This window comes from Rattus rattus, chromosome 10, assembly GCF_011064425.1.
Source record: "Rattus rattus isolate New Zealand chromosome 10, Rrattus_CSIRO_v1, whole genome shotgun sequence".
Taxonomy (NCBI): Eukaryota; Metazoa; Chordata; class Mammalia; order Rodentia; family Muridae; genus Rattus; species Rattus rattus.
In genome coordinates this window covers 60,221,246-60,248,340 of record NC_046163.1, presented here as the reverse complement: position 1 = coordinate 60,248,340, position 27,095 = coordinate 60,221,246, and the positions used below count along the sequence as shown (strand labels likewise).

At 42.6% G+C, this 27,095-nt stretch overlaps 1 protein-coding gene across 9 annotated transcripts in view; it reads left to right on the top strand.

Moving 5' to 3' along the window:
* Positions 1–14,151, top strand: part of Enah (ENAH actin regulator) — a 112,986-nt gene extending 98,835 nt beyond the window's left edge. For 6 of the 9 annotated variants that reach the window (XM_032915349.1, XM_032915345.1, XM_032915347.1 and 3 more), the window contains 4 exons: positions 3,262–3,328; positions 8,708–8,786; positions 10,583–10,640; positions 11,101–14,151. In XM_032915349.1, the coding sequence (XP_032771240.1) occupies positions 3,262–3,328; positions 8,708–8,786; positions 10,583–10,640; positions 11,101–11,138 (242 nt within the window). In that variant the 3' untranslated portion in view covers positions 11,139–14,151. Of the gene's footprint in view, positions 1–3,261; positions 3,329–5,164; positions 5,228–8,707; positions 8,787–10,582; positions 10,641–11,100 lie in introns of all 9 variants that reach the window. The other 3 variants (XM_032915346.1, XM_032915352.1, XM_032915350.1) reach the window with 1 other exon arrangement.
* Positions 14,152–27,095: the final 12,944 nt, after the last annotated feature.

Here is a 27,095-nt window from a genome sequence, read left to right as displayed (position 1 = left end):
GTATTTCAAACCCCTCTCAACTGAAGAAACGAACCCTCACTTTCTGTGCAGCCATTGACTCTTTGTAGCTCTTTGTCTAGGGTTGGGCTATATGAATTTACTGTGTCTGTGTTGGCACATTAGCTGGTGTCGTTGCTATGCAGCTGTGTTAGGATGATTTCTTGGGTACGGCTTCCATGTCCTGTCTAGGGGACGATATCTTGTAAATGTAATGTTTATTTGCCAGGTGTAATTGTTGTCTCCGAGGCTTACTACTGAGGAAGCTCTCCTTCCATGCTCTTCCTGAACTCTGGCTGGCTGGTTCAGCTCAGCTGGTCTGACTCAGAACTTCTGTCCAAGCTGACTGAGTCAGGCTGGCTGCTTTTGGCTTCTCACTTGAATCGCTCTGCTTGGCCTCAAACTAACTCTGGCAGTTTGTTCTCTTCTGGCTCCTTCTGTCTGCACCTACAACCTCTCTGCAAAACTGTCCCGATAAAACTGACCCCTTGTCTATCTGTCCGTCCGTCCGTCCGTCCGTCCGTCCATCCATCCATCCATCCATCCATCCATCCACCCAATCTAATCTACCTATGTGTGTTGCTTTCCTAAGTCTCCTTTCTATCCTCTGCTGTTCTTCTGAGGGTTGGGTGAATCTTATCTCTGACTCTTTTGTCAAATCTTTCTCTGATTCATCCCTTTGTCTGCTCGTTAGACACCACTTTCAGACATAGCTACTTCCTTCTTCAAACTAACTTTACTTTTATTGTTTGGGATTAAAGGTGGGTACTAAGGGTGTGTCTATATTCCAGCCAGATGGATTAAAGGTGTATCATTCCAGCCAGATCACATAGACCTAGAGATTCTTTGGATGTGATCCCTTACCAGAGCAGTCATATTCCTGGATTAAGATTCTTCTACACTGTCTAGCATTAGGCCTGGTCCTTTGGCTCTTAGAAGCTTCCCACCCTCCCATCTGTGATGTTCCTGAACTTGAGATGTAAGAGTTGAGATATACTAATTGGAGTTGGCACACCGTCAGTCATTTAGGCTGCACAGTTGTGGATCTTACAATAGTCTCCATCTGTTGCAAAAAAAAAAAAAAAAAAAAAAAAAGGTGAAAACTATATTTATCTGAGGATATAAAGATAAGTATTTAATAAAGTTAGAAATTATGTTAGCTTAGGAAAATGACAGTAGTAGGTTTTCCTCTCAGGTCATTTTCCCCACTCAAATATTTTTCTTTTGAAGTTAGCTGTTGATAGATTTATTCTTGTCATTAAGACCTGTTTTCCAAGTCCACCTTGGTTTTGCTCTAAAATAAGGCTTGGTACATTATCTTAATAAAAAAAATTCAGTGGTTTGTAATCTGCATATAAAATCAGGACCTCATTCAAAAAGGTTCTTTTTCATTTATTTCATTCAATTCTTCAAATTGACGTTGTGTAAAGCATTTAATGAGCCAACGGTGAGTTTTTTTAAGTTTTTAAGATTAAAAATTCTTAAGCACAACAACTCATGGGATGTTAACTGGGGGTGACCTGTCGGTCTGGGCTGTCTTTGGAGAACATGGCCTGGCTGAAGCTAGAAAGTGAGCAATGCCATGAGCAGAGGTGTGGTGTCATAGCGGAGTAAGAAGAAACTAAGAAATAACAAGTTGACTTACCTGTCTAGAACTTAGTTTTGAGGATTCTTGGGAAAATGAGTTTGAAACGAATGTTAGGAGACTGTTATGAAGTGATCAGTAGTAGATGTAGGCTTTATCTTCAAACATTCTCCTTGACAAGTGAGTCAGCTGAAACTCTTTGGGAGAACTTTAAAATAGCCTTTGTTGGCTTTGTACTGTGGAACTGTGGAAGACTGAGAGGGAAAGCACTTGGGAAACCTGCTTGAGCCGGTGTTTTCAGACTGCTTACAGGTAACCAAGCCTCCACCCTGTTCCTATAATATAACTGTGCTCCCCAGAGAAGAGACACCCAACCCCCTGCTTCCATGAGGCTGAGTGTTTTTTATTCCATCCATCTTGTCCCTGCTGTTTTTTATGTTGCTAGCTCTGGAACCTGCCATTCCAGCGTTCACTGACACAGTGCCTTGGCTATTCCCACACATAAAGGAAAATGAAATCCTGATAAAGTACAGGCAACTCTATGGTTCTTCTCTTAGATGCCCGGCAACAGCAATTTAGAGCCCAAAGCAGGGCTTCAGAGAAGTTTAAACTTAGTTTTGCATACATTTTGGAGAGACTATAAAGCCTCCTCCTGAGTGAGATTGTGCAGAAGCCACATGAGGGGAGACATTGGAAGATGAAACAGAGTTTGTTATATAAAACTAGACAGTGAGGTCGTGACCCATATATAGACTTGATTTCACTGTGATTCAAATGGTATTCCTCTGTGACACGATTCAGTTTAGATTTTCTCAAGTTATCCAGTCAGGTCAATGATAGATAGCATCAGTGAGTCAACCAAGTTAGAAAATGACAGTTCAAAGCACCCTAGCTAGCCCATCAGTAGACAGCGGCTTCCTCAGTGCTAGGACTGACTGGTTTCACCAAGAGAGCTGTTTGGACTGCAACAGAAGCATGTCGCAGGTTTTATTTTTTAAATTTACTGTTGGCACAAAAAAAGTTCAGTACGTTTGAATTTATTAGATTCTAGTATAAACTCTGCTAATTTCGTTATCGTGCTTGTTAGCATTATCATTTGGAATATAGAACGGTAACATTCAGATTTTATAGTATACTTGTTTTTAAAGGAACTAATTTCTTTTTGCTAGTCTCTCTCTCTCCCTCCCTCCCCCGTGGTGTGTGTGTGTGTGTGTGTGTGTGTGTGTGTGTGTGTGTGTGTGTGTGTGTGTGTGTGTGTGTGTGTTGTTCTTGTGGGGTTTTGTTTTTGTGTGGCCTTGACTGTCCTAGAGGTCACTTTGTAGACTAGGCTAGTTTTGAACGCAGATCCACCTGCCCCTGCCTCCTGAGTGCTGGGTCTGAAGGTGTGCACCACCTAGCTTTGTTTTGATTGTTTTATTTTAGTCTCACTGTGGAGTTTTGGCTGCCTGAAACTCACCATGAAGACCAGGATAGTCTCAAGTTCATAGAGCTCTACCTCCCACATTTCTGCTCTAAGTTCTGTAATTCAGTTTAGAATCCTTACTGTTCAGAGGTTTTTGGGTTTTTTAATTTGTATTACCACTATGTACATAGAGTGATAGTAGTTTAATGTCTTGTTTTGTAATGGTTCTGGAAGGATCTCAGATGTGTTTAATCACACTTGTTTCTTATTTTTGAAGAACCAACCAGGAAACCTTGGGAAAGAACAAACACAATGAACGGCAGTAAGTCACCTGTCATCTCCAGGTACTGACTTCCTTTCTCCGTTTTATGTTATGTGCGTGTGTAAAAAGGAATTAATACAAGGTGCGCAGAGGAAACCAGGAGCACCTTATTATACATGGATATTGAGCAGCTACCGAACTCAGGGTATTTCTGCCATTCCTGACTTTCTGTTAAATTCTACGGATGCATTTGTTCAACCCATTGATAGTTTAGGATAGTTTCATCCTTTTTAATTTATTTTTTAAAATTCAAACTAAAAGGAAAAACAGTGCAGCGAATATAAAAATACAGCTGTCACGGAAACTTAGCAAGTAGTTATACGTCTTATAACTCTACGTCTGTAGTTTTCTATCTTACTAGTTTGGAAGAAACTTGCGAGTAAATGGTGTTTCACCTTAAATACTTTGACTGACAATTCCCCAAAGAACCAAGGGCATCTCCAACATAACCAGAGTAGAATCACTGCCTCCACAGTAATTTATATTGAACAGTAATGAAAATCTGATATAGTACTGAACAGTAATACCCCAATAGACCCTACATAGTTTTAAAAATCGAATTTTAGAAGAAATCTTTTTTTTTTTTTCTTTTCTTTTTTTTCGGGGCTGGGGACCGAACCCAGGGCCTTGCGCTTACTAGGCAAGCGCTCTACCACTGAGCTAAATCCCCAACCCTAGAAGAAATCTTTATGCTTTATATTGAGAGTCAGCTAGATATTATAGAGAATGCCAGAGAGCAAAAATAAATTTGCTGTATCGTAGTCAGATCCTCTAAGTATGGACTGGAGAAATGGCTTATTGTTCTGGCAGACCCAGGTTCAATTCCTAGCACCCATTTGACAGCTAATGATCATGTGTAACTCCAGTTCCTAGAGCATCAGGTGCTGTCTACATAGGCCCTGCATACCCACGCAGGTAAAACATACATTTGCATGTACTTTAATCTAGCTGTAACAGGGCTCACTCTTTACTCCTAGTACTCGCGGAGTGGAGGCAAGTAGATCTCTACGAGTTCGAGGCCAACCTAGACTGCTTAGTGAGGTCCTGTTTCAAAAAAATTAAATCAATCAAGAAATAATAACATACCCAAAAGTACTTAAAAACCAACATTTCCAATCACAGTCAAGTTAGAAATGCTAGGCTTTCTGACTAGGTAGTCAAAAGACTGTGTCTCAGAAAAGTGCAGAGCAGTCTTCAGCCTCTGACCTCCACGTACATGTGCACACATCCACACACAGCACACGGGACAGGAAAGGCACTCTGGAGATGCAGCTCAGTTGGTCGAATGCTTACCTACCATGCACAAAGCCCTGAGCAGTGTCCAGCTCTGCATGAACTGGGCATGGCGTCATGAGCCCGTAACCCCAGTACTGAGGGGCAGGGTGGGCGGGACAGGAGAAGGGTCCGGCTCATCCTCAGCTACACTGGATTTGAACCTGCCTGGGCTGCATGAAAGAAGGAAAGAACTCATGTTTGAGTTCTGTAGGGCAAGAACATTGTGATAAGATGAGTGATAGGTCACGTAGGGGAGCTCTGTGGTCTTCAGTACAATTCTCTAGTTTTTATTCACAGTGGAGAAAATGTCCTTTACTGTGCATAGTCTGTTGCTTTGGTGTTTTATCAGATCGGAATGTCTTTGTGCTTTGATCCCTGGTAAGTAGGTAGCCGCAGCCTACAGAAGTAGCCATTGGGTCCTCATGTAAATTAGTTTTAGATACCCTATTAAAGTTGGCAAATAGATATTTTAAGGATAATTAACAACTTTTGTTTTGCTTGCTATATAACTGTAAATCAGCATTATGGGAATTATTTTTCAAGTTCTACTGTATACCCTTTAAATGGTTTTTCCCCTTCATAGACGGGATTCTCCAAGGAAAAATCAGATTGTTTTTGACAACAGGTCCTATGATTCATTACACAGGTATCATCCTGCTGTGACTTTGTGATTTCAGACTTTTCAATAACATGTCCAGGATAGGGCTGAGCTTTTTCTACCTGGATTGGTAATCACCACAAGGGAGACAGGAGGATTGAGGTTCATTCTGTTTTAGCTGTAGTTTAACACTTAAAATAGAACCCTGCTATCGTTTGATAGTTGGATTCAGAAGTGCTGGAATGAACAGTAAAATCATCTTACATCATCTAGTTGAAGCTGTAGCCTTTTCCTTTAAGGCTGTTCTCATCATGATTGTGTGACAAGGCTTTTAAAAAATGGAATTTAATGTCCTGGCTGGTTTTGCTAGATCACAGGCTAGAATTGTACCCACAGGTGAAGCTGTTTAGAGTACAATCTGTTTCCTTGATGAGTAAATGAGTGTCTTTAACAGTTTGGTATCTGCCATCCTGAGCACATTGTTTCTAGATCAGCTCAAACCTCGGGATATTAAACATGTAGGTATGGAGTGGGGCTCAGTGGTAGGTCCTGTTCTCAGCACACGGACGGACGGCTTAAGTTCGATCATTAGCTTTGCTCCGCACCTCTAAAGGACTGGTGCGCAGTATCAGTCAGCTACTTCTTTTTTTAAAAACTGCACATGCTTTCCAGCTATTTGCAGAATTAATTTGAAAGGATAGGAAGTTAAATATTGTGGTATCGTTATTTTATCGGCAGATGTCTAGGTAATGCTCGCCTAAAGCTAAAAACAAAAAACAAAACAAAACAAAAAATGTGTAGCCAGGTGATAGCAGTGCAGGCCTTTAATCCCAGCACTCAGGAGGCAGAGGCAGAGGCAGGTGGATCTCTCTGAGTTTGAGGCCAGCCTGGTCTACAGAATGAGTTCCAGGACAGCAAGAAACTCTGTATTGAAAAACCAAGGGTGGGGGAAGAAAAAAAAAACACATATATTTTAACATCTAATAAACTCAGGTTTTATTCTCAGTTCAAGTGAAAACCCTTAAGTTAAAAGTAACAGACATGAATAGGGGCATGGTAGTATATGCCTGTAATCTCGACCCTCAGGATACTAAGCAGGGTTATGATGTAAGGGTAGCCTGGACTACATAGGGAGACCTCGTCTCAGGTAAATGATTTAACACATAAACCACTGATATACGTGTATTTTATTAGACATATATTAATTAATGTATGCCAGGCACAATGGTCCTTCCTTTAATCTTAGTGCTCTGGAGTCAGAACCAGGATCTCTGTGGGTTTGAGGCCAGCCTGATCTACATAGAGTCTTAAGGCATCCAGGGCTACATAGAGAGATGTGTTCAAAAAAGGAAAAGAAAGAAATGAATGTTACAGTTTTTAATGCACATCAGGTAACACACATCCTTTTTTATGCACATTTATTGAAAATATGAATTAAGTAGTCTGTAGAGATCTGTCAGGAAGTAGTTCTGTAACGGACTCTGATCAAATTCTTATTTGCTAAGATTTCTTTAATGCCACTGGCAACCAAAATATTTGGCAGATTTATTTTTGCTGACTAGTTAATTTTCCATAAATATCCTGCCTTTTTATTTGTTTCTTTGATGTAGGCTAATTATTCTGAACAAAAGGTTTATTAGGAAAACCTGCTTGAATATAGAGAGGAAAAACAGTACCTTACAACAAAACCTTCTATCACGTTACTGCTACCCACACCTGGTGCCAGGATAATGTTCCTTTTTAAAAAAAGAAAGAAAAAAGTGGTGATTGCTTCTTTCCTTCAGTATGAAAAGTTCCCCCCTTGAGTCAGTTCTCATGGTGGTGGTGGTGGTGGTGGTGGTGGTGGTGGGTGGTGGTGGTGGTGGTGGTGGTGGTGGTCGTGGTCGTGGTGATGGTGGTGGTGGTGGTGGTGGTGGATGATTGCATGGTAGCATGAGTTAATTTTTTTTAAATTGCATGTGTGGACAATTGTTTATTAACATTTTAGATTGTTTGATAAATCCAGATATGTTTATATACAATAGCATATTTCTTCATTAAGTAGAGGATTGTACCTGTTTGTTTGAATGTCAGAAATACTTATTATATATCTTAGGGGGAATAATCACTAATTGACCTCAGGTAGGAAAAATAAAAGCAGACTATTAATAATTTTAATTCTGGAAAGCAGAAATAATAAGTATAAAATGCAGTGAGCCACCCCTCAAAAATATTTACTGCACCCAGCCACACACGGTACACTGGATTTTGAATCTTAAATGACTACAGTTAAGTAAGCACCTCAGGTGTGTCCTCATCGGAGGAGGGAGTTCTTTGTGTAACTCCTCAGGACTTACTAAACAGTAAGTCCTGTTTCTGTAGGTTGCTGTATAAGCAGATGCCTACTACATTAAAACTGGCGGCTTATCCTTGTTTCATAATAAGCTTTTTACACAGTAATATGCTTTGATATTAAAGCAAATTATGTATTTCATCTTCATGAACAATGCCTTGGGGTTTGGAGTATTACATCTTATGTGAATTACGAAATACAGCTTTATAGCAAGTTATACGTGTTGGGTCTTGATTCAGATACATTTCTTTACATTGGTGCTCTGCAAAATTGAAATGTGATTGACTAATGGCTTATAGAGTGGTTGCTATTCTAAACCTGAAGCTGGAGAGGTGAACGACTGAAGCTCTGGGTTTCCTACTGAGGATTTTCTCTTATTTCCAGGATTGGAGAGGGAGCCATGACTGATTTATTTGGTGTTGGAACTTATCAAATATGCCTAATCCCTAACACTTACTTTATTGTGTAAAATTTTTAATAAGAGCTAAATTTTTGAAAGTTCAATTGTAACTGACATATAGCTTCTGTCTTAGAAGTTCCCATTTTTTGTTTTTATTTATTCTATTTTCTTTCTTCTTCTTCAAAGCAGAGTGCGTTTATGGACTTAGAGGAGGTTAGAGTCGGTTGAGAGAGAGTATGCTTCTAACCCAATAGCCAGTCAGTTTTCAGCTTTTTTGTTTAATACTTAAAATGGAGCAAACGGGCTAAGACATTAGGCTTATGAAATTATTTCTTCCTACAAACTGAGGCTCAGAACTTACAAAACTGATCTGTTAAACATTTAAGACAGTAGAGCTTTCCCTTTATTGATTTGCTTGATATTTAATACATAATATAGTATTTCAAAAGCACCAAACATGACTGTTGTATGGGCCTTGAGGGTTTCAGCTGGCCACTTTGTCGTGTCCAGGGCCAGCGTGCTGGGTGTCCTCCGGTACCAGGGGTGCTGTCTTCTACTCTATGTAAAGGAGTATCACTGTATTGTCTCCCTTGTCTCCTTTCTCTTGTAATATAAATGATTAAATTGAGAAAGTAAAGATGTTTCCTGCTGCCTGTTCTAATCAGTCCTGAAATTTTGACTATTAACTTTTTAATGAATTTAAATCTGACTTTGGGATGGCAAATTTATAATTACTTATAAACTCATCAGATGTTGTAAATATAATTTATCTGTCCTGGGAATTTCTTTTGTACAGACCCAAATCCACACCTTCCTCACAGCCAAGTGCCAATGGGGTCCAGACAGAAGGGCTTGACTATGACAGGCTGAAGCAGGTAGGTACTCAGGGTAGCTTCCTTTACACTTGTTTTTTAGGGGGGCGGTGGGGAACCGTACCCCTATAATTCCACCCAGGTCCTGGGACTACTCTGAAAGCTCACACAAATACAAATACTTTAGACAAATTAGTCAATGACCATAGTTGTCCCATATGGTACATCTCAGCTCCTTTCTGGGTCATTGAGCTCCCTTTGAGTTCCAGCATCAGGGCATAGCATAGCTTAAATGTAAGGGCAAGGCTTGCTGTGATATCAGTGGGCTCCTACCTTCCGCTTAGCATACTGGCAAAAATAGGCCAGACAAATCTGAACAGATCTGATTCTGGCAAGGGTGCAAGGAAACTGGCACTCTCACACACTTAGGATTTCTAAGGAGCAGTTTGGGAAGCAACACTTTAACTTCTGACCGGCGATTGTATTTGAAGTCACTTATAAAAATAAGATTAGTGCAAAAGTAAAGGAACTTTAACAGATCAGTAGTCATTGATCAACCTCACTTGTACATGAAAAGCTTTTTCTTTAATGAATTCTAAAAGAAAATTTAAATTCTTCCTGAAGTGAGCAGCGTAGCACTCATAATTTGAGAGTAATGCTTCCAAAAGTAGCTGTTGTTTGTCACCAGTCATTGTCCTTTTAAATTTGTCTCCAGTTGAATCTACAAATCTTGATAGAAGACACAGTGTCATTCTCTCTCACTCACAATATAGTCTCACTTCAAAAAAAAACAAAAAACAAAAATCCCAGGTGAGGCTGGAGCTGGCCCAGTAGTTATGAGCATTGCTCTGTGGCAGAGGACCCAGATCATTTCCCAGTACCAGTCTCTTACAAGCCACCATTTCAGAGGACCTGACGCCCTCTTTTGGTCTGTTCAGGCACCAGGTACATGTGTGATATACATAAGTTAAATACATGCTCAGTGGTCTGACATTTAACTGAATTGTTTGATTTAGTGAATTATTTCTGCTCTCAGAGGCCAGAAGGGAGCATCAGATTCCCTAGAACTAAGTTCAAAGGATTGCGGGCAGCTTTTGGAACCAAACCTGGGTCCTCTGTAAGAACCAGCCCCAACACGTTTTTAATATTAAATCTGAAATCTGCATGGTTCACACTCACAGTCCGTCTCATTTCAGACTAACTTCATTGTAAGAGCTCAGCAGCTATGTGGCCGGTGCCTGCTCTGTTAGGTACTTGAAGTAGGCCTCGGCAGCTGTGGTACCAAGAAACTACCATACTTCAAATGTGGTGGCAAATTTGCCAAGAGCTATTGAAACTGTTGTATGTATCACCTCTCAGGAAGCTGCCACTGTGCATCACAGCCATCTGAATGGTAGACAGGGTTGACTGTTCTAGTCTTTCTGTCTCATATCTTCTAGGCCAGAATAATGCAAACAGAATTCACCAGGGCCAGTTCTGTTCTACAAACAGAATTGGAACTGTGGGATCCAGTGTCAGGTGTAGGGACCCTGAGGAGATGAGCAGCAGTGTGCTCATTTACAGGTGATCATAAGGATCTGAGCTTGACCCCTGGAGCCCAGCCAGCCAGGCATGTTGGCATGTAGTGCCCTCTGCTCCCCGGCCAGCTAGCCTGAGTTCCACCAGTAAGAGATTGCCTTACAAAAGGGACTTGGGGCCCTGCACTTGGAGAATACTACCCAAGACTGTCCTCTGGGTACATGCACATGAAAGAACTTTATGTTGTGATGTTGACTAACTTTTATCTGAACAAGAAACTTCTTAGACATCACCTGATTTTTGTTCGTTTTGTTTCCTGGTGTTTTCTCTTGATACTTCAGGACATTTTAGATGAAATGAGAAAAGAACTTGCAAAGCTGAAGGAGGAGCTCATTGATGGTAAGTACCTGGCATGCGGCCCTTAGACGGCTGCACAGTGACGTCACACTCACTCCTGGGGTCTAGCCTTTGCTTAGGTTGTCGGAAAGCTGCTGTTTTCTTGCAGTTGGAATTATTTGTGAAAATGAAAATAAACAGATTTCTAAGTGCCAAATGTAGAATTTGGTGGAATACCAAACAGGCAGATTTTTTTCTAGGATAAATCTCTTGTCCATTCCATTGCACTCCCCTTGTTTAGGAGCCCACAGAACCAGAGTTTTTGTCTTGAATCTACAGGGAGGGGGTAGGTGGATATAGTCATGTGTGATTAGTATCTTTAAAGAATGAATGAAGATTTAAGTTCTGTATCTTTTTATGAGGGAGTTTGAACACAACCCTGAAGATTTCTCAGGAATAAGTCATTCCTCTGTATTTCCTTTCTGGTATATTGACTTTGAAAACCATTTCTTCCCTGTTATAGCAATCAGGCAGGAACTGAGCAAGTCGAATACTGCATAAAGAAGCAAACTAAGGAGGGACAGGACTTGAATCTGGAGAAAAACAAAAATTCCTACAAACAACTGTTAACAACCCCCAAAATTTTTAAGCTGTAAGAAGAAAATGGATACACAGTCAGGAGGGAAAACCGCCAACCTCTGAAAGCCTTCAGACACAGTGACTCTGGCGATCAGCTGTTCCCTCAGTGTGCTGCTTTTATTCTGACCTTTACCACAGGATGGAGAATTATATTTGAGTTCCCTTAGCAGTACTAAACCCGTCAGGCAAGATCACCGTGCACTGAAATATTTTCATGTCTAGATGAATCTGCACGTTTTCCATAATCCATTGCTAAAATAAAGACGAAAAAGGCTTAAAAGGTTTTTTTCAGAGGGCGCTGATGAAGAATTTAATTTAGTAAGTTCTGCTGTTGCATTGTAAACGTTTCTCTCAGGTTTGTCTTCCTATCATATTCGATATTCCGTGCATAGTTAAGATCATAAGTATGGAACAAATGGGATTGTATGTATGTGCTTTCAAAGGGTGGTGTTTATAAGGAAGGTCCTAAAATGTTTAGCCCACTTGAGGAATTTTAGAATGATAGGAAGTCTCTCGGGTTAGCCTTCATGCAATTTTGTAGTTTAAAACATAAAGTCCGTCCAGAAATTAAAGATTTAGATGCCTTCCTAAATTGTTACAATGCTTTACCAAATCTATGACTTCTATATAACCAACAGTGGTCAAATGTAAAACATTCTATTATAGATTTACTGTAGGTTTTCAACCTTTTTTTAGACATATGCATGTGGACATTTTTATAATGTAATTACAATCACCACAAAGTTAGCTTTTTTTAATTACAGACAATAATGCATGTCACACTAATATGTAGTGGCCTTTTCAAGGCCTAGTCCCAGGGAAAATATTTTGTAGAATATAGGGAAGTGGGAGGAAGGGAAGGAATAATTTTTTTATTTAAAGTTAATTTCTGCACTATCCTTTTTTCTTCAATTATCTGCATGAATTATAAGAGAGATACTTTGTGACTTTAATCAGTAAACATGTTAACAAGACCAAGCACTTACATCTTTTACATCATGTCTTCAACTATTTGTATTTTAACCAGCAATTTCAACGCCCTGAAACATGATTCTGATTTCACATGAATTACATCTCACTGTGGAACTCAAACGTCTGATCACTGAATTTGGCAGATATTGTCACTAGGTTCCCACAGTGCTGCGGTGTCTGGGTGCCTGCTCCTGGCTTTGAGGTACTCCTGACCTTTGTTGTGCTGAAGTACAAGAAATGTCAGTGATGGCCGCAACCAGGGTCACAGAAGTCACTAGGGAGAGGAAACCTGTGAGGGTTTTGGCTGTTTCCTTTTAATAAAACTAAAGTGAGGCTTAAGTGGTAGGAAGTGTCCGATGCTGTTACACCCTGAGCACGTGTGTGTGTGTGTGTGTGTGTGTGTGTGTGTGTGTGTGTGTGTGAGAGAGAGAGAGAGAGAGAGAGAGAGAGAGAGAGAGAGAGAGCGCACATGTGATAGATATGTTCCACCCCTTTATTGAAATTTATAATTGGCAAGATTAAAATAAGGGAGGGATTCTGTGTTGTAGTGTTAGCTTTTTAGAAAATCTAGGAAATCAAAGATTCTCCGGGCTCTCCATCATGGTCTATGCTTGAGTTATTAATGTGCCATATTTGCTTTGGAATCTTTGGTTATCAACTTTTACTAAAACAGAATCCACTTTGATTTGCTTTCTAGATTTCATATGTCTCAGCTGTAAAGCGAACCTCGATGAGAGTAGTTTTCTAAATCCTGCAGTTTGCAGTTGATACCGCTGCAGAGATGTTTGAAAGAGGAGTTTTTAGTGGTTTTTTATTATTATTGTTGTTAAGAGTTTCTGTTTCTGTTTCTGTAGAAACTTACTTCATTTTTAGATTAAAGTGTGAGGGATGAGCTGTCGTAATCCAACTCTGGCTGTTTTTCTGCCCCTTCCTTCTTCATTGTCTTGCAGACATAGTAAAGGCATTAAAGATGCAGCAAGCTTGTCAGTTGTTCTCGAAAAGAGGTAGGCATCTCATTTGCTGCCGAACTTTTGATTATGCAACTACTTTGATAGTGTAAATGTGTCACATCCCTTACAGATCTGATCAAAAGTCACTTTTCTTTTTGTTGCTAAAGTTAAGTAGTCTGTAGTAGGTAGAGTACTGGTTATAAATGGTCCAAAGCGAGATAGAAAGCTAAGGTCAAATGCTAAGTCCTAAAAGAAGCTGGTTTATGCACTAAACGTTTTGTGCCTTGGTCTAATATTTAACACAATGTCTGTAAAATGACAAAAAAAAAAAAAAAAAGAAAAAAGAAAAAGAACCGCTGTTGACTCATGCTGTATCCGTACCCTCCATTGTATTGCGTTGTCCCACACGACTACACGTGCTCTGCCCTGGAGGCTTACGTGGACTCTTCTGTACATTCACTGTCACACAGCAGGAGAGTCCTGCGTGTCATCGTTAGAGATTTCAGTGACTCAAATGGGAAACACAAGCTCGAGTCACTTTCCCAGAACTGTCCCCCTGGAACCATACTGTGACGATGGGTTCTTGCTTCTGTGTGCTGAATGTCTTCAGCTGAGGACAGTTTAGGGATTCTCTCTAATGACAGGAAGGCACTGCTCTCCTCAACACTGTGATCTGACCTGCGACAATTCTACAATACACTCTGTGAATGGCTAGCAAGTCCATAGCAAACAAACTGAATGTACAAGCCTTAGCGTGGTGCTGAAATCCCTTCAGAGTAGTAACCGTGATCTCAAAGTCTGTTTAAAATCTACGAGCATAATGTGTCAATCGGAACTAAAGATGAAACGCTGATGAATGTTCAATCCTCATGCTGCAGGCGTGGTTCCTGTTTAGCTTTTCAGTTCTCTGCTGTTACCACCGTAACTGTTCCATTTAAATCTCCTACACGGCAACTTCATCTGTGCGGTTAAAATAAAATTGCAGTGTATACTGTTTCTGGTTTGTGACACTACATGGTCTTCTGAAAGAATGTGTTAATTCTAAACCATGAAACAAGCACCTTATAAAGCCCAAGACTTCACTGTTTACAGTTTACACATCACGTCACTGTTCTGTAAAGATTTCATCCAAGTCAGGAATAGTAAATAACACAGCGGGGATGCATGGTGATCGCTCTGCCTTCTGTCTGCAGGAAGTGCCGTGCGCTCCTTCTGTCTTACATTCTCTCAGTTCAGCTTGACGGTGTCTTTTAAGTCAAGATGGTGGGAAATGGCTTACTCCATTTTTTGTTCCATAACACGGATCACATATAGTTCACCTCATTTACACAGTTCATTTTTCTTTGTGTGATTTTCATATTAAAGGATATTGCCAAGTAATTGACTTTAAATGTAGCAGTCTGTACCATCTACAGTGATCTTTTTAAATTGGCTTTATGTGTATATGTCTCAGCACGTTTATCTATATTATAAAGTGTCGGTTTTGAGCTCTATTTTCAAACTGTAATGTCCTCATTAGAAGTACAACAATCATGTGGGGGTGTGTGTGTTTCTCTGTGTATGTATGTATGTATGTATGTAATTGTGTATATGTGTGTTTGTATGTTTATGTATGTGTGTACATCTCTGCATATGTGTGTATATGTCTGTATGTTTCTGTGCATGTGTATGTATGTTTGTGTGTATATATGTATGTGTGTATGTCTCTGTATGCATGTGTATGTATGTCTGTGTGTATGTACATGTGTGTATGTATGTGTATATATGTGTATGTGAGTGTGTGTGTGTATGTAGTGTGTGTTTGTGTGTCCCCCCCCTTAAGCAGACCCCAGTCTCAATCTCGGGCCTCTGCATCCTCTGTGTACTTCCTGTTCCTGGTACTGATTGGCGTTTGTAACCGCTCTATTGCCCACTGTTGTGAAAACGGCAGCTGGTTTTTCTTTTCATTTGCCTGGCTAAAATTACTATCTCTTAGCTTTTATCCATCTTTTTAGTGATGCTGAGAACTCGTGCTTTTATGGTTCAGGTCTTGCAAAGGTGAACTTCAGAACTTGTTGGCATTTCTTCTCGTTGCCATGAGAATTGTTAAGCCCTTTACGATGGTCTCTTGTCCTCCGGATGTACCTGTAAGCCGGCATCCTGGAGACAGAAACAGGAGGATTGTGGATCTGAGGTCAGGCTGGGGTGCATAGAGAAACTTTGTCTAAAGCAAACCAGTAAAGTGCTGCAGGTCATACACATAATACTGACACCATGTCACAGAGTGTAAAGGAACTCGAGTATAGAGGGACACAAACGCAGATCGTAAAGGAGTGCCTGTCCCTTTGTCACGCTAGAAAACCCACTGTTCCTAAAGACAGTCTAGTTTTCACTTCCAAACTCAAACCTGTTCCTGAGTCGCCATTTTTGTTTTCAATACAATTGGTATCTGATCATCTCCCCAGAGCTCTGAGAAATAGAAAAGGATCCTAAGAATTTACTGGAGTTGATACCTCTGACTTTTTGGTTAGAGCCATTTACTCTTTTATAAGTTCAGTTTGGTTTTGTTTTGTTTTTTGTTTTTGTTTTTTTTTTCCTTTTAAGTCAAAACTTGCTGTATTTTAAAGAACCGCAGTTACGTGAAGATCGCAGAGAACATGTACTTAGAGGAAATGTTTTTTGTTAAGCATACACCTGTTTGACTAAGACGCTAAAATTAGCAATCTCTCAAGAGAAGCCATTTATTTATGCCAAATATTCTTGGGGTTGAGGACGGGGATAGGATACAGTCTTTCTGTTCCCAACATCAAAATAGGCTGTGGACTAAATCTTGTTCTCTTAGGTTTATCGTAATGGTTTTTTTTGAAGTACCAAGATTCTTTTTAAAACCTCTTTGTGGGTGAATAAGATGAGTATATCCCTGTAGAAACCAGTGTTCAACCTTGACGCCCATGTCCTTTGAGACAGGGCCACAAATTCAGCCAGTGAGTCTCCGGGATCCTCCTGTCTCTGTCGCCTGCGTGTACTGGCTTGTACCACCACACCCAGCATTTTTGCATGGGTTCTGGGATCTAACTGGTGACCGTGTGCTTGCAATGGAAGCGTGTTTCCAATTTAGCTGGCTTTCTAGGCCTGCCCCCCATTTTGTCTTAATATCTTAATGTTGGAACAGTGAAACATTGCAAGTTTGAACTGTAAGATTGATTAGTTGATTAGAAGAGAAAGTAAAGTGAAACAGTGAGTTCACAGGGTTACGGGACAGGTGCCTTCTGTCAGTATTCTACTAATGAATAGTCACCTCGCAGAAGGGAAACTGGGCTTTGGGGTAAAAATATGAGCTTGAAAGTCGTTCCAAGCGTGAACTGTGTTCATTTGTAAAGCAGCAGTCACTGAATGAAAGGGTAGAAAGTGACTTGGTCATTGTGACTTGATGTTAAATAGAACGTTCTACAGTCGTTGGTTTTATCTGTTGAAAGCTAAAGGTCTGGATCATGTGAGGAGGAGACGTTTGGGAAATGTTTTTTCCCTTCTGCTAGAGATGCTCTGTTGTATAAACTCCCGGTAGGTTTCTCATGCTTGCTCAGTAAACGTGTAGAGTAAGTGAAAACTGAAGCTTGGGTTAAATGTTTGAACCAGAGATCAGTCACCGTTCCCTAGTTTCTGAAGCTTACTGGGTATTCCAATAGAGAGCTTCTAGAATTTTTCTGGCCTAGAATCCTAGGATTCCTGGATATAGGAGGAACTTGATCAGGGACCTAGGCAAGAACTGAGAGGGAGCAGAGTACATGACTCACTTGAATTAGGGAACTCAAGAGTATTGCCAAGTTCACCAAACTAGGCCTTTTCTAAAACATGTACTAAGCTGAGAGAGAACAGGGCTGTCTGTGCTGATAAAATCAGAAATGTCCGTGTGCTTCCCTGTCCCCTTTTGATTCCAGGAAAATTTCCTTAGCAATAGATAACAGACTCCTTCAAAAGAAAAAGAAAAAAAAAACCAGGTGTCTAATACAGGCAGTAAATGGTGTTGCCAGTAGATATGGCTAATAATGGTGTACATATTTTCTAGCTCTGGGGTGCATCTCAGTTGCGGTGGGATTGCATAGTATGTATGGGAATTGGACCCTACCACTGAAAAATCAAAATGCAGTTTTTACCAGGAGGTGAATGTAACACATGGACCCTTTTCAAGTACCTAAGAAAACAAAATTCAATCGTTAGTCAGTTCTGTCTACACAGCCTTCCTTTAAAGTTTTTCTGTTGTTTTTTGTTTGTTTGTTTTAAGGTTTTTAAACTTGTTTTAGGAGAGACATACAAGACTGTCATTCCACCACCAAGTTTCACCTAGATTAACAGGCAAATTTTGACATTTGATATTTTACTTGTGGAATTTCCCCGAATATTTTTTTGATTCTCAAATTCTGAGGTCTGTCTGTTCTGGGGGATTGTCTAACAATCTTAAAACCACAAGTCCTACCTGATGCCGAAGCCACCAGGCCTCTCTTGTGTATCAGGAGAAAAACAACCAAGCTGGCTTAGCCCTTTGGGGACCAACCTCTTCATGTAGTGTGTGGTACCAGCTTTGCACTTTGCCTGGGAGAACTGTATCTCAGAGGAAGGTAATTGGGGAGGTCTCCATATTTGGGGGGAAAAGCAGGTTACAATCTAGATACGATTTCTGTTTACTGCAGGGGCAGGGAACAGTTTCAGGAGTTTGTCTACTTACTCAGGACACCTCGTTTCACTTCCTAACAGTGAACTTGGGCATCTATGGTTCCTGCGAGACATCTCAGATGTGTATCTGTTCTCTGTGCTCCTGCTTTACTCTAAATGTGAGTCCTGAGGCAGCCAGCCGTTGATGGGGCCCTGGGCCAGGTTACTCGTGTATCAGGTCCCCTCCGCTTCTGACATCTAGTTGTTTCTTCACCCCCCATCCTCTAGCTATGATCAGTGTGTATTTCACCCAAGAAACAGAATTATTTTTTTATGCATATGGGTGTTTTACCTGCATATCTTTATATACCACACATGTGCCTGCTGCCTTTGGAGGTCGAAGAAGAGCATCAGATCCCCTGGAACTGGAGTCATAGACAGTAGTGAGCTGCCCTTTGTATGCTGGAGCCTCTGAAAATAAATAAAAAGTGCTGTTAGTGGCTGAGCCATTTCTCCAGCCCCCTTCTCTCTGATCTTAAAGAGCAGCTTTTCAGTGTTTAAAATCGCTAGATCGTGATTGGTGAAATGCTTCTATTTATGAATACAGAGGTAAGAGCAGATGGTCGGTCATTCTGAGATCAGGCATTGGTCGTTAGCTGTGTGCTTTCATAAGCTGAAACACTGGGGACGACTTGGTGGCTTCAGTACAAGCATGTGCCGGCAGAAAGACCCGTGTTCTCCGGGGTGGTTTTTCAGACCTGTGCTCCAGTGAGCTAGGTAGAAAGTCCCATGTGTTCTCGTGCTTTGTGAGCCGTTTCTAAGCTGACTGACTGCTGAGCTGCTGTGAGCGCTATCTACCTCTCCCCTTTGCCTAGGGAGAATGCACCTCAGCTGCGTTTGTGAATACTTGTTTCCTGTGTACTGTGTCACTAGCAGCTTGAAACTGACAAGAGGTGACAGTACACGTCCCCCTCTACCCTTTACTATACAAAGTACGATCCTTCCTTGCCTCTGTTTTAAACTCCAGGTTTACTGCAATTAATTGACAGGCCCCTCTGATACTGTTTAAGTGTTCTGATCCCTCATTTACTGTCTTTTTTTTTTTTTTAAGGCAGGATTTCTCTGTATAGTCTTGGGTATCTTAGAACTCTGTAGACCAGGCTAGCCTGGAACTCACAGGTCCACCTGCCTCTGACTCCTGAGCACCGGGATTAAAGGCACGTGCGCCACAACCACCTGCCCGGTTGCTTGCTTTTTAAGATAGGTGACTAGACGATACGTTTGGGCATTTTGACTTACTAGTGTACTTTTACTCAGAATCTTTCTTGGTTTGTGTGTGGATATCCATTTCTCGTTGACAAGACTTGCTTTTCATTGTGTGTAAATTTGGAGGGAAGGATCAAGTTATTCCCGTAAATGTAAGCAAGCCATCCTGAGGCGTCTGTAGTCGATACAAAATATTTATATAATACATGTTTATAACAGAGGCCTGGGGTACTTTTGAGGCAACCTCTAATGTGTAGCCACCCACTGAACCCCATTGGGGTCTCCATTGGAAGATAAAAGGCCGCTGCATCTGTGGTTTATCCAGAACAGAACTTCAGACAGTTGACTAAGGGTTCCAGCTAGAAGCACTTCAGGGCCTGACCCTTGAGGGAAGGTCCAACCCGATGCAAGCCAGCTGCTTCCTTTGTGCTTTCAGGAAAGGCTCTGGCAGTCAGAATGAATAGGCCAGCGTGTGGCTTGAAAGCTGTTTTTAACATTGATTTGTTTGTCTGTTTGTTTTTCTTTTGAGAGGTTTTTCTTTGTTTTGGTTTTGAGAGGTTTTGGTAGGTTGGTTTTGGTGGGGTTTTTTGTTTTTTGTTTTGTTTTTTTTTTTTTTTGAGCCCTTAGGAATTCAGTGATGACCCTTTCTGGCTAAAGAACCAGATTTAGGTCCTTAAATACATTTTCCTTCTCAGACCTCAACTTGATATTACCAAAAAACACACTAGAATAGCACAGTGGGTGGGATTGGAACAGCCCGTCTTAGAGATGAGATGTATCATCGGAGCCCTTTTCTTACAGAACACTCTGAACTTTTCGTCTCATGTCCTGTTCCTTTGTGGCAGATACTGGAAATACGCACTTACGTCCTTTAGACATGCCCAGATCTGCTCTCCTTGGTAAAGGATGATAAATATTTGCAGCCTGCCAACTGGGACTTAGATACTCTAAAGTCAGGTGTGGCGGCAGCATCGCTGAGGTCAGACTTCTGGAAGTCAAGTTTTATTCTACATCACTTGCTAGCTAGAGCCTGTGTACCTTATCTCAGTGAATCTTACGGATTATAGGCCTTGCTAGAATCCAGGAGAGAGGAAACTGGCCACAACTTACTGTAGATTTCATAACTTATTGTAAGATTTTGCCTGATTGACTGAAATAATTTTGAAAGTCTGTATAAAATACGATTTCATCATCAAGTAACACCGTCATCCAAGCTTGGCACATGCTTTAAGAGGGGGAAACAGAAGAGAGGCGAGAAGGCAAGATGGGTGGCTTAGTAGGATCAGGTAGCGCCAGAGCTTGGCACCAAAGTTTCTAATGATTTCACGTGGAGGACCACTTGTGATCCACCCTAGGAAGACTTGCCAGAACGTAGCGGTTTCTGCTACACAATACAGTGCCTTCCAATGATGTTATGTGTGAATTGCATGCGATCTCATGTAACCCTGGAATATAACATGTATGTGCATGATCTGTCCAGAATGTGCAAAGCTAGGATTCAGCAGAAAGGGCTGAGCCCTGTTGCTGATGGGTCAGCAAGCTGCTGGAGTTGAACTTGTGACTTAGGCTTTTAGCCTTGGATCCTGGGGTTTGCACTAAAATGATTTTGTCACCCAATCAGATCTGTCTCCCTTTTAGCTCCTTTCCTACTTTGCAGCTTTGCTGATTTTAACTGCTTCATTCTTCTGCTTCTTGGTATCTTTCTTTTGAAATAAAAAGACACAATACCTAATCCAGAGAGGTTTGTGTTTATTTTGCCAGTTCCTCTCCAGCTACCTAGTCTATCACATGAAGAAGGTTTGTGCCCTGTTTCCATGATGGTGACTCTTGAAGACACTTGGTCTTCAACTTGAAGATGGCCCACTCTTCTGTGTTCCCATCCATAGGGGAGCAAGCAACCTGTTTCTGTTTCCCAGAATGCTCCTGGGACCCCTTTAACTAACAGCGCTGATGGAAACTCAGTGATGGTGGGGTCATTAAATGGGCTCAGTGGAGAAGGCCCACGCCCCTTCTGTTGAGTAACCAAGCCTCCGCTTATTTGCAAGTCTCATTTCTAAGTAGCAGAATGTGCTAGTCAGTCTTCCAACGCTGTGGAGACCGAATACTTAAGTCAACTTAAGAGGAGGAGAGGTTTATGTGGACTACAGCTTCAGACCATAATCATGAGAGCCCTGTGCATCACAGCAGAGGGAAGCCTGGTCATGTCACAGTGGCCAGGCAGCAGTAAGAGCCAAAGAGGGGGACCGCCAACACCTTTGACGACACAGACCACACAACCTAACCCTCACTAGATCCTGACTCCCAAAAGTTCAGCCTCATACTTCCACAGGCCTGTAACCAAGCCCTGGAGCACACCAGAGCCAAGCCGGCACTGGGGAGCACCTCCTGCAGGGCACAGCATGGGGGACTAAGGGTTGACCCTCAGATTTTATACTTTCACTGAAATATCCATCGTCTATCACAAAAGGACAAAAGTGTATACGGTATAAAATATGTGTGAGATGACTCAGTTCACAGGAAGATACTCCTCTTAAAGCCCACTACCTTTAAGAGTGAATATTCCAAGATAATACACTTGCTGTCCCGTGGCTGCTCCGTAATAAGCGGAGGGAAGGCAGTCTGGTGATCGTGGGCGGTTGCCCCAAGCCATGGGGCTGCTGCCCGTATTGTGATGGGTTGTGGTTTCTAGGAGTCATCCTGTCATGGTTTCTGTGATTGCAGCGTGCTGAGGGGCAGCTGCCTGGGGGTGCCTGCTGCAGACAGCCCAAGCCGTCCATCAGTACCACAGTTCTTGAGACAGCCTCACGCGCTATCCTCGGTCTTGGTGCGAATGTTAGTGCTCAGACTGTGATCTCCTAGGTCAGCATCCCAAATGCTAACAGGTGTGTGCAGAACCAGCTCGGAGATCTCTTCTTCAGAGCTAGGTTTTAAAATCATCCTGGAGTCTGGAGAGATGGGCCTCAAATTAAGAGCGCTTGCTGCTCTTTAATCCAGGATCGGTTCCCAACATCTATGTAGTGGCTTACAGGTGTCTGTAACTCCAGTTCCAGAGGAGCGGACCTCCGCAGTCATCATGCACACACGTGGTAGGTACACATACATGCAGGCAACACAAAGAAATGAACATCATCATCCAGATGAGACACTGACACTGTGGTGACTGGGTGGTTGTTGCTGTAAGATTCATACACATTTGAATTTGTGAAGCCAGGGAGCTCGGTTGTAACCTGAGTCTTTAATTTTCTGTAGTTCTACCGCTGAGCCTAGAACCTTTGGAACCTAACTTTGAAGGTAAGTTTCAACCTGCTAAGACAGGTGTGTCCCCACAGACAGGCTACCTAAATCCTGTAAGGAGACTTGAGAGGAGTTTTCAGCCAGAACCCTGACAAGTGGGTGAGGTTTCTTACCATCGTGTTTGGCCCTCTTACCAGTTGGAATAAAAGAGAAGACAGGCTACCCACAGCTCACTAAATGCACGTGTGACTAGCACCAAGGTCAAGAAGCATCCTTATGGGACTCTCTGTGAGCCCCTCATATTCTATAGTTCACAGCCAGCACAGCCCCTCCTAGCTTCCCCACCACACTTAGCTGTCTCTCACGCTCGGCATAAATGGAACCGTGCCTTCTTGTGTTTGGCATCTTTCTCTCAGGATTGTACATGAGACTCATCCATATCGCACAGTGGTGGGTAGTCCGTTCTCAGTGTGATACCGTAGTTCCCAGCTTGGGGCTATTACGAGCAGTGCCACTATGAATCTTCCAGCATGTGTGTGGAACAGATGGGTGCCTTTCTTCCGGGTTTGTATCTAGGAATAGCCATGGTGGGCCACTACCGATGCCATGTCAGTTCAGCAGGCACCTCTTCTGTGTACACACTGTGGCAGTAGCCACCTGGAGAGATATCAGAGGGGACGGTGAGCCTCCCGTAGTGTGCCTGGCATCAGTCCAGCAATCATCCAGAGATCCAAACCTGAACGTGCCACTAACTGCCGAATTCTTTGTTTTCCTGGCATGTAAAATGAGAAGCTCCTTCCCCCACTTACCAAGACTTTCACTCATGACTGCATGTATTGGAAGGAATACCTTACAAGAGAGGACTCCCTGCCCCCTGTGAAGATGTTTATATTGGATTCATTTTTAAATGGATTTCGAATTTTAAGTTGTCACTTAACAGCATGCAAGACTATGGAGTAGTTTCTCCTTTCTGATGGGTAGACTCCATGAAGTTCCCACCCAGCAAAGAGATGAGGTATTTACTCAATACGGAAAGGTATTCTGTGACAGTGATCCTCAACCTTCCTAAGCTAGAAGCTTTTAATACAAGCCTTCATGTTGTGGTGACCCCCAGCCATACATTATTTTCATTGCTCCTTTTTTTTTTTTTTTTAATGTATTTGAGTACACTGTAGCTGTCTCCAGACACACCAGAAGAGGGCATCAGATCCCATTAGAGATGGTTGTGAGCCACCATGTGGTTGCTGGGAATTGAACTCAGGACCTCTGGAAGAGCAGTCAGTGCTCTTAACCGCTGAGCCATCTCTCTGGCAGCTCATTGCTACTTAACTGTAATTTTGCTACTATTATGAATCATAATGTAGCATCATCTGTGTTTTCTGATGGTCTTAAGTGATCCCTGTGAAAGGGTCATTCTACCTCAGAGAGGTCACAATTCTAGAAGAGCCATTATTCTAGAAGTTCTTGGTTTAGGGAGGTGATTCCACCCTTCATAATAGTCCCAGGAAGCACAAAGGGGAAGATTAATCTGTGGTGGTGTGGAGTGACAGGTTTTGACAGAATGGAAATTATACATACATACATACATACATACATACATACATCACACACACGAAAAAAAAAATCCCCAGTCCACCCTCCAGTGTTGTATTTTGACATGTGACGTGGATTTGAGCAGCTAAAGGACTGAAAGGGAAATGCCTGCCCCCTTGAAACCTTTGTTCTTACTGAGTACCATCCCACCATCCTTCATGCAGCCTAACATTGGACACAAAGGCTAAAAATTAGCCACTTGACTCACCTCCGTGTTAGGAAGAGGCCAGGAGGGGGCAAATGCAGTGGAATCACCTTTGGACTCTGCATTGGCTAAGGTGAGGTGAGTGTGGGAGCCACACTACGGGCTCAGAGTCAAGAGAATCATCTGCTGTAGCCGTAACACTGAGGAGGACTCAGCAGGGTCCAGCCTTCGCCTGGGCCCCACCCCCAGCACCATGGGCAAAGGAAGATCTAAGGTGGAGCTGGGCCCGGTACATTGGTAAACAATCGAACAAGCCTGAAGAGATCATTTGGCCCAAGTTTAGAGCCCTGTGGACGGCCTCTTCCATGTTAAACCGGGTGCACTGCTGGTTCTGTGTGTCAACCTGACACAAGCTGGAGAAAGGAGCCTCCCTTGAGGAAATGCCTCCATGAGACCCAGCTGTAAGGCATTTTCTCAGTTAGTGATCAAGGAGGAGGACCCAGCCCATTGTGGGTGGTGCCATCCCTGGGCTGGTGGTCCTGGGTTCTATAAGAGAGCAAGCCAGGGGAAGCAAGCCAATAAGTAACATCCCTCCATGGCCTCTGCATCAGATTTCTGCCATGTGTGAGTTCTAGTCCTGACTTCCTTTGGTGATGAACAGCAATGTGGAAGTGTGAGCTGAATAAACCCTTTCCTCCCCAACTTGCTTCTTGGTCACGATGTTTGTGCAGGAATAGAAACCCTGACTAAGAGACCTGGTTACACACAAGAACCTTAACACTCTGAGGAAAGAATTATGTTCATGGGTCAAGGGCTCCTTGTCATTTTTCATCTCTTTGCCTAAAGTTGTAAAGTGTTGAGTGGGAAACCAGAGCCTTTATGGTTGCCTTGGGGAAGTAGTCCCTGGGCAGGAGCGATGGCTCGGGGTTTAAGAACATTTTTCATTCTTGTCAGGGACAGAGAGTCAACATTAGCCACCCACACCCATCTATAACTCCAGTTCCAGGAGTTACGAATAGGCACAACAAACACGCAGGTAAGGCATTCGCACCATGACGGACATTCCTGGTTGTCAACTTGACTGCATCTGGAATTAACTAAAACCCAAATGTCTGGGCACACCTCTGAGAGACTTTTGTCTTAAATCATTTGAAGTGGGAAGACCTACTTCTAGTCCAGATCTTTGAGGTGGGAAGATTCACCTTTAATCTGAAACAGACCTGCTGGCAGCCTATATAACAGACGTAGAAGAAAGATGTCCCCTCCCCCCTGCCTGCTTGCTCTCAATCTTGCTAGCAAGCTCATTCCTTCACTGGCATTAGAACCTATTTTGGAATTCTGGTGACTACTGAAGATCATAAGACACCCACCCTCATGAACTAAACAACTATGGTATTCTTGGGCCGTCTTCTCATAGGCAGTCATTGATGGATTAGCTGGAACACAGCCTGTAAGCCATTCTAATAAAACCCTGTGTGTGTGTGTGTGTGTGTGTGTGTGTGTGTGTGTGAGTGATTCATTCTGTAAGTTGTTACTCTAGAGAACAATACATATAATACATTAACATTGAAACGCCCCACCAGAACTATAACCCATGAGGCCTACCTTACCATGGTCCACTTCTTCTGGTAAGGCTCCACCTCCTGAAGGTTCCACAACTTCTCAAAAACAACCAGCACTAACTGGGGGCCAAGGGTCGAGACCCATGAGCCTCTGGGCATAGTCTGTACTCAAACTGTAAAACCTACCAAGTAAGCCATAGTGCCAGTGTCTGTAAAGGGCAGGGTGCGATCCATCCAGAAGCAGATGGGGAAACGTGGATATCCTAGAAACAACAAACAGGTCCAGGTCCATCACAGGAATCTGGGTGAGCTGAGTTCCAAGAATGGGCAGGTAAACTTTAAGAAGCCAGGCTTGTTCTACAGCGTATGGTCGGGGAGGTGGGGGGACGAGTATGAGAGAACAGGCTACTGTGAAATTAGTGCTGAGAGCCAGGGGTGGGGTGGGGTGGCTGTCTTCTTACATCCTGTGAAGGCCTTTTTCCCTGAGACTGCAGGCCCAAGTTCAAGCCCCTCTTTCCTCCTCCTTAAGATCTGCCTTCACTGCCTTCCACACATACCCAAGGTGTCTCAAGTTCAATATGACCCTGCCACCCTCAGGCTCCATTTCTTGGCATCTCTTGGGTTTTCCTCGCCTGCCCAGAGCTAAGCAAGCTATGGCTCTGTGTCTAAAGGATTCTCATGATGAGCCCACCCTATCCCGTCCTCTTAACCCCAAGCCCCACAGTCTCCTTCCCTCCTCTTACAGTAGCCAAAGCACTGTATGATCAAAACGTCCCTGTCTGTTGAAAGCCTTTTAAGCTCTGGGAAGCTCAGATGGAAGTCTGAACTCCTCACTCACCCATCATCCTAGGGCCAGCAGCTGCAGGAGATAAAGACCCCATGATGCCTGGACTACCTGTTCCCTCCTCACCTCCACCCCTTCCTCGGCTGCCATGATCCTGATTTGCTCAGGTCTCAAGTGAATACCTCTCTGATCTCAAAAATGTAGGTCTAGACTTGCTCTGAGGGGCACTCGTGGCTCTTTCTGGACAATGCGATGAAAAGGGACATGTTTTGGGAACGTTTGACAAAGACTTTTTCCTCCAACATAAGAGGAAGATCAATGCGGAAAAGTGCTTTGCCCATCCCTCTTCATTCCTCTTCCTTCAATGAGATGTATTTAATGCTCAGAGCCGCCGCAGCTTGCAATAGGAGGTGAAAGTTAGAGACTCCCCGGACTTGACATTACCAGACTGGCTAGCAACCAGCTTCCTTGGCACTTAAAGACAACCAAAGTACTATTGTTTAGGCCACCCCTAGGCAAAGGACTCCTGTAGGAATCCCTAACGAAGGGAGAGTGGGAGACAAGAAAAAGTGGATTTTGGGGTTGGGGATTTAGCTCAGCGGTAGAGCACTTGCCTAGCAAGCGCAAGGCCCTGGGTTCGGCCCCCAGCTCCGAAAAAAAAAAAAAAAAAAAAAAAAAGAAAGAAAAAGAAAAAGTGGATTTTATAGAGGCACCTGTGGGTCCAGGTGCACCGCATTCCCGGAA